The following is a 14,300-nucleotide window of genomic DNA, read 5'->3' on the forward strand; positions in this document are numbered from 1 at the left end:
TGTGGATCTCAAACCAAGAGGATTTTAGATCAATGACAATTCAATGTTCTCTAAGGTTGCGTTTGATAGCTTTGGATCTTAGATCAGTACAGATTTAAAGTTGGATGGAGGAAGGGGAGGGGTCCAACCTTAAATCTACGGATTTGAGATCTTAAACAAACACTCTCTAATAGTATATTTGATAGCTTCAAATCTTTAATCCAAAACTGACCTGAAATATCTTTTATGTGGGCTTACAAAGTAAACAAACATAGAAGTTTAGATCTACAAGAAAACAAAGATTTGAGATTATCAATATGTGGCAAAAACTCAAGATTGGAAAGAATTTGGGTTGGGTCAAGATGAAATGCGAGTAGAAGGTGTGTCCTCTCTTTCATTCTTATGAGTAATACTCTCCTAAGCCGTCAAAGGGTGGGGTACCCATTAAGCTAAAGAACCACTTAAACCCCGACACAACCCATGACCCTAGATGCGGAGGAACCTTTTAACCTCTTTTCCCACTATTCTAGTTTAAAAGGCCTGTTTCTTTTGTCTACATCATTTATATCACTATGTCATGATGTCTTCTTTTCTACGTTGTTCTCCTTCTTTTGTGCAAACAAAGTTGAAAGGCGAAAGTTAAGATGGCCTGACAAAGCGTGGAGATCTCCTTCCTACCAATTAGACCTGAGCAACCGGCCGGCCCGGCCCGGTAAAACCCGGCCTGGGTTGGCTCGTCGAGCCCGAAACTCAGCCCGGGCTCCACCCGATAGCCTGGGTCTCGGCCCGGGCCCCGACCCAGCTCGTTTGATAATAAAAAATATTTTTAAATTATAAAATAAATTTTTAGTAATATAAAATATATTTTTAATAATAAAATACATATTATTAAATTTAAAAAAAATAAAATTTATTTTTTTAATTATAAACGGGCCGGGCCGGGCCGGGCCGGACTGACCTGGGCCGCACATCAGGCCCGGGCCCGGCCCGCCAGGCCGTTTTCTCGGCCCAAACCCGATCTGGCCATGTATCGGGTACCCGGCCCGTTGCCCAGATTTGGTTTTCATGGTTTTTTTTGGACAACATGCAACTCTTGAAACTTGTATTCAAAAAATCGATGATTTACAATAGTATTTCTTTTGATTAAGTAGCGTTCACTTAGCTGTAAAGTTAGATAGCCCTTGAGTTTAAGCAAATAGAACATATTGACCAGTTTTTAAGAAAAAAAAAAAAGGTTTGAATCTTGGAGTTCTATGTCCTAGGTCTAGCGATCGGTGATCTAATGGAGACTGAACCGCAAAGTTTGTCTTCTTGTTTTTTTGATTTTCCAAGTAACATGGATCGATTTATTGCGTACGCTCGAGAATGTATTTTGGACTTGCCATGCATTACATGAAATTTAATACTTCAAACACAGAGATTCTTACATGTTAGCAAAGCTCTTTGGCAAACCGTTGCACATCTTTATACAAGGCCAATGAAGAATCTGTCATGCACCTCTTTGATTTCATATATATACATATATGTAAGTGAAATCCTCTTGCCCATCTATCCCTTCAACCAATCACAGCCATCAAATACAATGCATGGAGCGGACATAGTTAAACACACTGGTGGAGGATTTTTTTTGTCTAGATTAGATTTTAAGTGTATATATATATATATATATATATATATATATATATAAAACGAGAGAGAGGAAGAGAATTACATGCACAATTATTTATAAATAAGAATATGTCTGGGGAGCATTCAAACATAAAACAACCGAACATAGAAAATAGAAAGCGTAATTTTCGCTTATTAGTCCCTCTCCCTTTCTCTCACATGCTGGGCTTGAGGTTAAGACGGGTTGCAACTTTCTGACCCAAGGTTCTGTCACACTGCAAGATACATGTAAAGTAATTAATCAGATGATCCATCTTCATATGCAAAAACAGATCACTGAACATGAGAACACGAAATATACACTTATATACATCAGATCAGAAGGCAACCTGAGATAAATAAGACACCCAAATGCTTCGTATTTCATGGGTAACTCTCGGCTCAGACAACACAGTTACCCAGCGCTGTATGAATCTCTCTTGCCTGCCAAGAAACAATGAGCAAACCCATCAGTAGTTTGTCTGAAACAAAGATGCTAGCAGTAGCAGTGGTTCTAATTCTCTAGCAGTACCAGAAAGACAGCACAAGTTGATTAGTTTACCTGTCTGCAGAAAATGACCTATATCTGTCTCCTGCTGGCTTGAAATTGTTCTCCTTCTCAATGGTCATCTTTGAAGATTTGAAGATTAATGGAGTTCAGAAACAAATGGCATTTAATTGGAAGGAAGATTCAAATCAGAAGCAGTTTACAATGGAGCTTGAGTTACACAGGTGAGTTTTAAAGGAGAATTAATTTCTCACCCTCTCTCGCTTGCCGGTGTGACTGTAGGATGGAATGGGGTGTCTTTCAGCAAGGCGCACTGGATCGAACCTTGAAGGGAAGTAGTCGACCTGCAAATTTTGAGTGATTCAGAAATATATATGCACTTGATCAAGTGTAAAACTGCTTCAATTTTCTAATGAGTTGTCCAAACTTGAGGGAATCACAAACAACATGCGAGAACAGAGATGGTTATATCCATGAACCTTAATTGATTGCCCATCTTCTTGAAAACCCTTAAGTTTACGGGCTTTTTCCCTTTAAATTTGCTGCAGAGGTCCGAATTTTCATAGCTAAAAGCATCGAGGAATTGCATTTTGTTTTATGAAGACCTGAAAGTAACTAAAAGAAAAGGTGGCTTACAAGTTTCAGATTTTTTTCATCATAAAAATTTCTGTATCAGTCCTTTTTACTCTGTTTTTCGTTGCAACAATTAAGCCCATGCATAACTAACGTTGATTTTGCTAAAAGAGACACATGAATATGATTTTTTGATAACCAAGTGATCCGTCAATGTCATCATCATCATCTTAACTTCTTCTCTTTGATCTGTGCTTGTATGTGTGTGTGTGAGAGAGAGAGAGAGACACACACACACATGGATACACGCAGAGCAAATTACATGATGCATCCCTGTTCCGTCTGCCCAGAAACAGACACATAGTGTAATTAGATGGTCTGCCCAAATCTTCTCTGTCTCATTTCAAAACCATGAGATTGAATGATGGGGAAAACCAAAACAATTTGATCATATCATTTCAATGTGTAATAATTGTGTTGAATCTGTAAATATTATCAGATTAAATGAAAGAAACTATGTTATTTTAGGCTAAGGAACAAAAGGGCACTACTAGAACTCAGAAAACACCATTCGTATACAACAAAAACACAATAGCACGCATTGATCAAGAACCAGAGAGGAACAGATCGGCGGGCGTACCTCTTCATCCCTGTGCATGAAGTTCATGGCTCCGTCGTAGTGGTTGTTGTGGTGAGCGCACTTGGGCGCATTGACCGGGAGCATCAGGTAGTTGGGGCCGATCCGGTGCCTCTGCGTGTCGGAGTAGGCGAAAATCCTGGCCTGCAGCAGCTTGTCCTCCGAGTAGTGGACCCCCGGCACCACGAACGCCGGGTTGAAGGCCAGCTGCTCGTTCTCGTTGAAGAAGTTGTCGATGTTCCGGTTCAAGACCAGGCGCCCCACCGGCTGCAGCGGCAGTACGTCCTCCGGCCACGTCGTCGTCACGTCCAGCGGATCGAAGTCGTACCGGTCGACGTCCTCCGGCGACATCGTCTGGATGAACAGCCTCCACTCCGGGTAGTTCCCTGCAGCACGTAATAACGATTAATAAGCTGAACAACCTTAAAAATTAACACAACTCGATATAAATTGCGAGTTGGCTTGTGAAAAAGAAAAGGTTGATATACATATACTTTTCAATATGGTTTGATATTTCTACTTCAATTCGTATGAGGTTGTAGTAGAATATAATACTCAGTGGCGGAGCCACTTGTTGGCTGGTGTGGGCAATTGCCCACATCCGCTCAACAAAAATCTAATTATAGCATCCCAAGATCATATTGTCGTGACTGAAAAATTGCATGTTATGCACACACCAAATTTATATCGCCAACTAAGTGCTCTTTAGCGAAAAAATCCTGGCTCCACCACTGAACTTATGGGAAATGAGAGAAACATTTTAACCTTTTTTCGGAAAGGTGGGCCGTAATCCTTTCACTCACCAAAATCAACAATCTATGATTATTGGAATCCACACGAATTACTATATTGTGATTGGAGAGACAAGTATTCAAACTACCCAGTTTCACTAATCCAATATTTGTTTGAAGATTTTTCTCTTATGATGTAACATGATGACTTTTCACGAGGTCACTCTTCTCAGTACTACTTCTGCATGGTCAAACACGCTTAATTTCGAAATTATGATGTAATGTGGTGCATCAGTGCTAGTATGATCGTACTCGGCTCATGAGATCTTTCCGAAACCGAGTCAAACAACTCATTTCATTAACGATGTGAACTAATTACCTGCAGCAATGTTGTCATAAAGGTCCTTGGTGGCATGGCTGTGGTTGGTGCCCCCAACCACCACAGCTTCCTCATCTGTAAGGCACTTCACTCCACAGGTAGGTTTCCAGTGAAACTTCACATAGGTGGACTTGCCAGCCTTGTTCACTAGTGTGAAAGTGTGGACACCAAACCCATCCATGTGCCTATAGTTGAGGGGGATGCCAACATCATCAAAGAAGAAGAAGAAGGTGAGCAAGCTCTCAGGCTTGTAGGAGAAGTAATCAAGGATCCTCCAAAACTCCTGGATATGCGTCTTTGGATTCGGTTTTAGGGCGTGGATTGAGTCCGGGAACTGTATGGCATCGCGCACAAAGAAGACCGGGACGTCGTTTCCAACCAGGTCGAAGTTGCCCTGCAATGACCAATGTTGTCAATATCGATATCAGAGAAGGGGCGGAGCCAAGGAGGGGCCCGCATGGCCTTGGCCCCATCTCTTTTTTTTTTTTTTTTAATTTTACTTGTTTTATATAAAAATTTTGAAAAATGATATTTCGGCCCGTATCAAAATTTAGAAACTTTGAGTCGGCCCCCTCATAAAAAATTTCTAGCTCTGCCCCTGTATCAGAGGTGAATTATCTTAGAAAATGATCTTGCGTATCACAATTCGAGTGAGAGGCTGAATACCCCCCTCCCTCCAAACGTTCCCTGGATCTCAAGATCTAGAGCTGCATCGAGACCTAGGTTCACAATCAAGATATTGGATTGAGTAGGTCTAGAGGCAGAATTCTAAACTAGAAAATTCATCCAAGGCCATTATTCTTCTCACACAGAAACTAGATGCATCTTTTTCACATCTAATACTAGATTTTTTGAAACTGTCCTTCCCTTCGCACTAAGAAAGAAAAATGCATGATCCTTTACTTGTCAATTATCAGCAAACTGTGAATTTAAAGTAAGAAGGAAGCTTCATTCTAAGAATGATCTAGTTGTAAATGAAAAGGTATTTAAATGAAGCTAATGAAGTACTTACTTCGGTTCTGATGCTATCAAAGTGCAGTCCTTAGCTAGCTAATTCCATCCAACGTAGTGAAGTCCTATAGTCTAGGGGGTGTTTGATTATCTTAGATCTTAAATCCGAGGTTTGATGTAACGTAATGAAATTCATGGCCTTAACAAACTTTATAATCCATGAACTAAAGTTGCATGGATTATAAACTAATGTTACAAATTTGGGCATTTTTCATACAAGGGATCTAAGATCCATGTGAAGAATCAAGGATTCAAAAAGCTTTTTGGATTCAAGATCCCAAGATTTCATATCACCTCAAAAAATGAGATACGAGACAATAAAATGACATTGTCAAATGACATAGCAATGCCTAGTACTATGGGGGGATAAGGGAAGGGTGGGGAGTAGTAGGATAAAATACTCTTCAGCAAACCACAGTATAAGTTAATTACCTCCCTGGTATAAAATTTGACGGCAAAACCACGGATGTCTCGAAGGGTCTCCGGGCTGCCACGCTCATGGATGACGGTAGAGAAGCGCACGATGACCGGCGTTTGAACGCCAGGGGCCCGGAGGAAATCAGCACAAGTGAGGTGGGAGATGTCATGGGTGACCTCAAAGAACCCCTTTGCGCTTGCTCCTCTTGCATGAACCACCCGTTCTGGTATGCGCTCTCTAGTGAAGCTGGCGATCCTCTCCAGCAAAGGATAGTCTTCCAACAGAACAGGTCCTAAAATAAAAGAAAAGAAATCATAAGTATAATTAAGCAACCAGATATTGAATAAGCATTATTATTGAAGAATAAAAGAAGATCTGATTGCCTCAAGGGTGATGCGCAACAAATTGGGATGAAGTCACTTAGGGGCCGTTTAGCAGTAAAAACACCATGTGAGTGCTTTAAGAATCTATCTTCAAGATTGAGACAAAATTCATGAAACACTCACACGCTGTTCCTAATGCCAAACACACCTTTAATGTTGTTTGTCAAACAATATTATTAAGTCATGGATATATCCCAAAGAGCCAAAGCTCTTCTCCCTTTCTCCTTGTATTGGAGGTTCAGGGCTTCTTCAAGACCTATTTCGATCATAGAGCAAGTAGCGGAAAACACTTCTTAATAGTTAGCATGAAAAATAAAGCACAACCAATTACAGAGGTAAGGTAGGTATGTATGTTGTACCGTTTCAAAGGAGGGGCTCTTTTGTCTTTATGGCATGTTTGTCTCTCCTTTGATCTAATATGAGTGGATCTCAAATCAGTATTTTGGATCTATGCTGCCTTTTCAAAACTTAGTACTTAAAGGTCTGATTTGGGAGAAGGGGCCCAACCTCAAATCCATGGATCTAAGATTCATGGTATTTCAATAGCTTCTGATCTCATGTCTCAGATCCAAGGCCGATCTGGATTACTTTCCTGCGACCCAGTGTACTCAACACTTACCACAAACAATACTGAATTTCAGATCCACTTTTAATAACAAAAACATCAGATCTGAGCTTAGATCCTGTCACATCAGATCTACCCGATTGGGGTAGTCCCTCTCTAAGAACATCATCATATTTTATACCAATCCCCAGCAAACATTATAATTATAAAGATCATACGATTAAAATCGAAGACTGCAAATGATTAGAATTTTTTTCTTTACTACAACAAAAAAAGAGTCTTAAAGAAACCTTTTATGTAGTAGTATATAAGGGATTCAACACATTGGATTTGAATCGGATATACCACAACCGTTTTTTTTTTAACATCGATATATTTGGATTTGAATTTAAATTCTAATCTGAACTAAGAAAATTTTATACCGTATCTGAACTCATAAATCTGAATCCCACATGAATCCAACTTTTAGATTAACATCAGAATCTCAATCCAACTTTTAAACTGAATCCAAACCACATTATAGACATTGAGTGTGAGATATTCGTTGAAAACTATATCTGATCCGAATTCAAATCCGGTAAAGATTTACTTAAATCCAAATCTAAACCGGATCTGATGTTATTTTTTGTACCCAGATCCATCCAACTTCTTAATCAGGCATCAAATTTTTTTTTTTCATGTTCATTTTTTTATGCAGTCCAGTAGGATATCGGATCTAAATAGAAACTATTAACATCCCTCTTTTCATAACGTCACCCGTGGATTTGCCAAGGGAAGTAAACAGGTTAGCAACTTATCAGTGCATTGAAATTAAGTTACTTGGTAGAAGACAGGATCTAGTTTCGTTATATCAAACATGAAGTGGAAAAAGCAGTCGAATCTCGAGGCCACGCAGACTCTCAGAGATTTATTTAGATCGGCGGAGGGAGTTGGTGACAGTACCTCTGGTTCCGATGGTGAGGGAGGAGTTGTTGTTCCAGAGAGGTGCGCCAGAGTTGGTGGTGAAGTGTGGCGAGTTGTAAGCACTCGACGGGCGATACTGTCACCCCGGCCATGAGATCATTGAGCCGCCATTAACGTTGCACCAACCACAGATACAGTGCACAGAGATCATATCATATATCAGTCGACTGATCAGCAATGATAAAAAGAACACCAAAGACAGGGAAAAAAATTTGAGAGTTAACAGCAGAATCGAAAGGGTGACGTGCTGCTCCTTTTGAGAAGACGAATGCAGTCACGGAGCAGAATTTCTTTCAGAGGATAAAGCGGAAACGTTGTCATAAACTTAAAGCAATCAAAGTTAAAGAAGTTATGCGTGAATTTGGAATCTGGCTGAACAAGAAAAAGTAACCGCTCTATATGACTGAGGTTTAAGGCAGCAAGGGAGGAAGGAAGAAAGGAAGGAAACGATAGTTTCTCAGACCTTGGTTGGATCCATGGCGGTCTGTCTTTCTCCCTCACTTTCACAGAGAGCATGTGCAGAATCGCTGCTACCACAGGAGTGTATATATAGAGGAGACTGAGAGTTTCCGGCCCGAACACTCACCTGTGTGTTCGGCCGTTGCACGAGCGTCCGTTGTTCGGATGGTCGAAATGACAAAATTGCCACCTCCTCGAAAACGAAAAGGTTACTCTTTTCCCATTTTGTCCTCATCTCCTCCTCATTTTAATTTTTAAAAAATCCACGTTTTGACGCTTTTGCCATTCAATTTCTCTACCCATACCTCATACATTCAATTTCTCTACCCATACCTGATAATGGTGCATTATTTTTTTCGTGCACAGTATGATTAATGACTAAAATACCCTTATTTTACACTCAAAAAGATAATTAAAAATAAAAAAAATATAAAATTATAAAAGATGTTTTTTTTAATAATTATCAAAATGTCCTTTCTTCCTTTAATGCGCACGGTGCACCGGACACACTTAACTTTCTCTCCTCTAAGGGTGGGTGGTCTGAGGGACAAGATTTACTCCGCCACCCAACCCATGTGCATTTGGCTTTATCCTAAGCATTGGCAACTTTCAATGGCAAATGAGCAAAATCCTCTGCAAATATAACACTTGTCATGCACTCGTAAAGCGTATCGTATGGGCTTTTGCAAAGATTTTGCTCATGATGTGACGTTACGAAGTGTCACAAAGCTAGTGTTTTGTGAAAAAAGAAAAACCTTTGCAACTTTCGATGATAGCATCACGAATGGAGCAAACTTGGAAAGGGTCTTGTGGCATCTTTTGATCAGTATTTCATGAATCTACCTCAAATATTAAATTAAATTTGTGGAACATTAGCTATAGTGCATTTATGAATATGTCTCAATCTTTAAAGATAGATTTATGGGACATTTAAATAATGTTTCTACCATTAAACAACTCTTTAACATTGTTCCTCAACTGCAAAAAAAATGAAAGATTAACTAAAACCAAGGGCAAAACCAAAAGTTTCTGGTTGAGGGGCAGGTTTTAGAGTTTGAAAGACATAAACTTGTAAACGAATATGATGTATGAATATAAAAAAAAAAAAAGACTAATTTTTATGTGGGTTTGTATGGGCAATTGCCCATACAAGCTCACACTGTATTCCACCTTTACTTAAAATCAATATTTGATGAGAAAACTTTGTTTATGTTGCATTTGATAGCCTCATAGCCTCTTATCTTAAATCTAATGCTGTATAAAAAACAATGTTTTAAGAGAGATCTAATCCATGGTGAAACAAACACAACCTTATAGTTCCAATGTGTAATCTTTATGGGTCTGGACGAACGCGTGCCCTCTCCGCCCAGCCTGAACGTGGCTTCACCATTGCTATGCGTTCTCCGACGCGTCAGGACAAGTGACGGATCTTTTGGTCGCTTCCATAGTTGCAGCTGTTATTGCCTTATTCAGTGACGACAGCAGCCACAGCACAACGAACTCACGCAAGTCCTATATTTTATAAACATATAATCAAACAGATAAGAACAAACTTTTTCTCTCACTTATTGGGGCACCAACTGTCATTTTTAATCAAAATACCTTTAATATATATATATATATATAGATATATATATTGAGACAAATTTTGTGAGTCTCTTATGAATTCGCCTTAAAGATTGAGACAAATTTACCAGCAACTAAATGTTATTGTTCCGTAAATCTACTCCAATCTTTGGAAAAACTTCATGGAACATTTACAATGTGTCCTTACTACCAAGCTACCCTTAGATCCAAGTTGAAGCCAGTTTTCAATGCATTCGGATCCACACCCCTTTAATTAGGGCCACTTGAATTAGTATTAAAGCTAAGTTAGTTTCTCACTAAGTTGTTACAACAGTAAGAACAAATGGTAGCAATTGTCCTTTAAAACCTTCATGTTGTAGGAGACAACAACTCAAGATTTTAAGTGTATATTCATAGGCTTCTAAAAGGCAATTATCTCTTTCTTACCACATTCCAAAAGTCATTCATGAATTAGAACAAGCAATAGAGGGTGAGTCATACATGATCTATCTAATAAAAAATTAAGTAACAAACAAAAGTACTTGTGGTTGTCTAGTGATGGGAACATCATCAAGCTGGACAATGAATTTTCCTAGAAATTTATCGCAAATTTACAAAACACAGTAACATAGTAATTCTTTGAATCTGTCTCAATCTTTACAACTAACAACAGTTAGTTGTCTCAGGACCCCTTAAGATCTTAATGTTTTAAGTTGTATTGATCAAATTTTGACATTCACATGCAATCTTATCAAAATCTAATGTGTTGGCAAGATTTTATGGTGTCCCAGAATGCGATAAAAACATCGAAATCTGATGATGTAGAGAGGACATTCGATCTCAATTTAACAATTTCCGGCACGGCCAGTGGCGGAGCTAGATATCTCTACTGCTAAAGAGCCTTAATATATACTAAACTAAATAATGAAAAAAATAGATTAGGTGGGCAGATATGAAAAACTGCCCACACAAGCCTATACATAGCTCCGCTACTGCTCTGACATACTGCCACAAGAACAGGTAGTACCTAGGGGCACAAATTTCTTAGTCTATTCCGCCAATTAGAAGAAGATCATGACTTCCCCTGGATAAGGGAGAGGAATCAAACTCGACAAGCCGATGTCTTGGGCATTCCAGCTTATGAGGAACTCGGCGCGGGTCCGGCACTGGCCAGCCGGACCACGACAGCTGTTTGGCGCTTTCTTTGATTCTCACTGTGTGGGCAGATGTCCCTCCGATGCTGCGAAGAGTTGTCGTCCTTGTTGGAAGCATCCAGGAAAGAAAAATGGTTGTGGGGTTTCCCACTTATAGGTGTCGCTCGCCATTATTCCCGACGATCTCAGGTAATAACATTTCCACACAATAGTAGTCTAGGGGAAAAAGATAAAAGTAAGAAAACTTAATACACAATATTCTGAAAATCTTAAGCCGTAGGTTAGGAGCACTAATATGTAAATAAATTAATTAATTTGAGGAGTAGTAATATGCAAATAAGCAAATTGTGTGGGAGTACTTAAATGCAAAATAAGCAAATTGTGGGGGCCAATTGCCCGTGCAAGCCTATACCTGGCTCTGCTGCCGCATCTTTACACTTAAAAAAAATCTGAAATTGTCTGAGTCTTTGATATTTTTTGTGGAGAAGCTTGAATTTTTCTCGAACTTCAACAAGAGAGATTAAACTTTCTGAAATTAATTTCTCCGGTGGTCTTTGAATTAGATTCTCTCTCTCTTTCTAAAGGGGGAGCGGTATAACTAGTCCGGCAAAAAGCGAATATTCGGTAAGTCTCTTGTTTGATTCTCGTGGCACTATTTTCTAGATGGCATTAAGACATATTTCTATATGTAACTTCTTGCTAAGAAAACGAGCAGAACATCATGTACTTGGTGGAACTTTGTGTACATTTTAACTTTAAGCCCTGCTAGAAAAGGAGGAGAGAGAGAGAGAGAGATCAAAGCACATATTCCTGAAGATCCCAACCACTTGAGCCTATCTCCATGGTCCATAATTCAATCATGTGCTTGGTTCACTTTAGTCAGATGAAGAAAGAGGATCATTTAAGATTTCAAAAACAGTCTTGCAAGATAAAATATAAGCCAAACTGATCATTATTTTGTAGTTTATGTATAAAATATTTCTTATCCCCAAGATCTAGTGAAAACCAGTTCCAAATTCATCTGGAAATATAATTGCACAAAAGTTTGTGCAATAATTGAACAATGCAATTTGGTGCCTCCTTTATCCGTCTTGATTTGACAAGGGGAAAAGAATCCCAAAGCACCGGGAAACGTCATCAGAGTTTATCCAACATATCTCTCAATGAGTTGAATATCTCGTCTCGTTTGTCCTTTCACCTTATCTTCTGCTTCTGCCAAGCCAATGGCAACCTGCAACGTTTGAATCTGTTCATCTTTTCAGACATATCAGGAAACATATCAAGATGTCTCCCCCAATGTCACTTTCATTTCCCTTTGTAGTTTCTTAGAAAAATCTGGCAGTAAATAATGTTGGTAGTCCAGTAAACAATGGGTGTTAAATCTTGGTTTTACTAGTTCTAAGCCTAATAGGGCTTTTTTTTTCAAAAAATCGCTGAACTGAGATCCACAATGGCAAGATCTGAGATCTCCAACTCCTTATATCCATGCCGGTTGCAGCTAAAATCCACTATTTGTTCATTAAGTATTGGATTTCAAGCGATTTTGATCGAAGATCTCTTGGATCTGCCTCGACTAGTTGGGTTGTTAGCTTTGATTTTCGTGGGTACTATTCCTCTGAACTGCAAATATAGTGGCAAGTCCACCTAGGTCTCAAGGCAGCCCTAAACTCGAAGAGCAAAGGGGCGCAGGAGTGAGGGTTCAGTCTCTTTAGGGAATCTTTTTCCGCTCTCTCACCAATATGACACAGGATCAGAAATCAAACATACTCTAAATGAAATCAATAAAAACTTCTTCTATCTCTGTTTCATTTTCTGCAAACTGGAATATAAATATACTTCAAGTTGCTTGTTTGTCTATTGTTTCCGCACTATATATATCAAAAATATGCTAGTGACTACGAACTAATTGTTGCACCATGCTTGTTATCTACATGGTGATCTCGTCTAAGATCATCTCATTTCCGGTACAATGAAAAGGCATTTGATGGATTTACTTACAAGGGTGAAAGACTGCTGTAACTTGATTGTTAGTGTGCTTTTGACGCAATACTGATCATGATAAGGTTTGCAAGACTATTTATGTTGTTCATATTGCCTTTCAGAAATCCACGGCCCTATCTGGCAAGAAGAGGACAAATCTTTCCTTCTCATGACATGACTACGACGCAGCATCGATAAATGAAACCATTTGATACGCAACACGTGTAAACCACGCGGTAAAGCTACATATAAGCTAACGGCACGTGGCTGCGCATTTACTCAACAGATCTATCTCCATATATGCATATAAGAAATGGTAATATTTTTGGATCGATCCAAAATTCTTCATATATCATTTTCAGTAGGTAAGGGGCACAACCCTCTTTTTTCTGGGATTCACTATTTTGTCAAGTTATGACATTAGGGAAAATATTTTTTTTTTTTACACTTTTACTATTTTGTCCTTGTTACTTTATCCTCATAAGTGTTTTTTCTTGGTTTGGTTCAGAGACATTTTGGTCATTTGGTCCCTAGCATTGATTGAATGTGTGAGGTCCCAAGCATTCATGTTCTTGGAAGATTTTAGACGAATTTAAGTATGAAGCACGGTTAGGGTTTTGGAAATATGTATTAAATGGGATACCAATTTAATCAATGAAAAGAAACTTTTCTCCATTAAATAACTAGTGCTTATCCTTTATCAACATGAAATGACTCATGACCTTATTTTGGAGTTCTTTTCGATCTTTTAGATTTGATTTGAACGGTTCTTCTTTGAGCCAACAACCTGTCTAATCTCCTTGAGACGTGACATTGCCCATCACTTAAATCCGCTCTAAGTACTCGTAGTTCCAAAAGCAAGAATTGGCAAAATGCGGCCAATCCTATGAAAAAAAGTAAAAGGGTTAACAAACGCAATGCATGACAAAATGCATGGGAAGAAAGCCTGGATGAAATCTTCAAACATTTTGATTTCCTTTTCATGTTCCTTCTTTTTGCAAGAATGATTGGAATGTTAATATGCCACTGCATTTGGTTTCTACCTTCTTTTAATATGTATTTATGACTTCGAGGGACATAACATAGCTAATCGAATTGGTGGGCTAATGAAAATTCAGATTGAATTATATGCACATAATTAGTGGGGTACAATTTTTTTATAAAGATATGTATATTTTAGTTTTTTAATATTTTTTGTCATTTTAAAAGTTCTTCTTTTTTACTCTAATGACGGCATGTTATTCGGTGCACAATCATGTGCATGCGTAAGGGCAACACATAACCAGCTTCGGTGACTACCAATCAGTTTGATTCTCATACAAGCTATTTTTTTGGGCTGTAAATAGT

General features: G+C 38.7%; 1 protein-coding gene across 1 annotated transcript; it reads right to left on the reverse strand.

Annotated features, from left to right (window-relative positions):
• Positions 1–1,686: 1,686 nt before the first annotated feature.
• LOC116252438 (catalase isozyme 1-like) lies at positions 1,687–8,407 on the reverse strand. Its single transcript, XM_031626697.2, has 9 exons — positions 8,258–8,407; positions 7,774–7,870; positions 5,898–6,175; positions 4,455–4,848; positions 3,348–3,730; positions 2,389–2,478; positions 2,189–2,256; positions 1,977–2,070; positions 1,687–1,862 (listed from the first exon to the last, which is right to left on the reverse strand). The coding sequence occupies exons 1-9, from the start codon at positions 8,270–8,272 to the stop codon at positions 1,803–1,805; spliced, it is 1,479 nt and encodes a 492-aa protein (XP_031482557.1). The 5' UTR covers positions 8,273–8,407; the 3' UTR covers positions 1,687–1,802.
• Positions 8,408–14,300: the final 5,893 nt, after the last annotated feature.

Source organism: Nymphaea colorata, chromosome 4 (genome assembly GCF_008831285.2).
Source record: "Nymphaea colorata isolate Beijing-Zhang1983 chromosome 4, ASM883128v2, whole genome shotgun sequence".
NCBI classification, from domain to species: domain Eukaryota; kingdom Viridiplantae; phylum Streptophyta; class Magnoliopsida; order Nymphaeales; family Nymphaeaceae; genus Nymphaea; species Nymphaea colorata.

Bases quoted from the DNA above. Each gene is read 5' to 3' on its own strand.
- LOC116252438 (XM_031626697.2), bottom strand. The intron at 2,257-2,388 runs GTGAGAAATTAA...AAATCTTCAAAG, and splicing joins ACACCGGCAAGCGAGAGAGG to ATGACCATTGAGAAGGAGAA. The intron at 2,071-2,188 runs GTAAACTAATCA...GTTTCTTGGCAG, and splicing joins AGGTCATTTTCTGCAGACAG to GCAAGAGAGATTCATACAGC.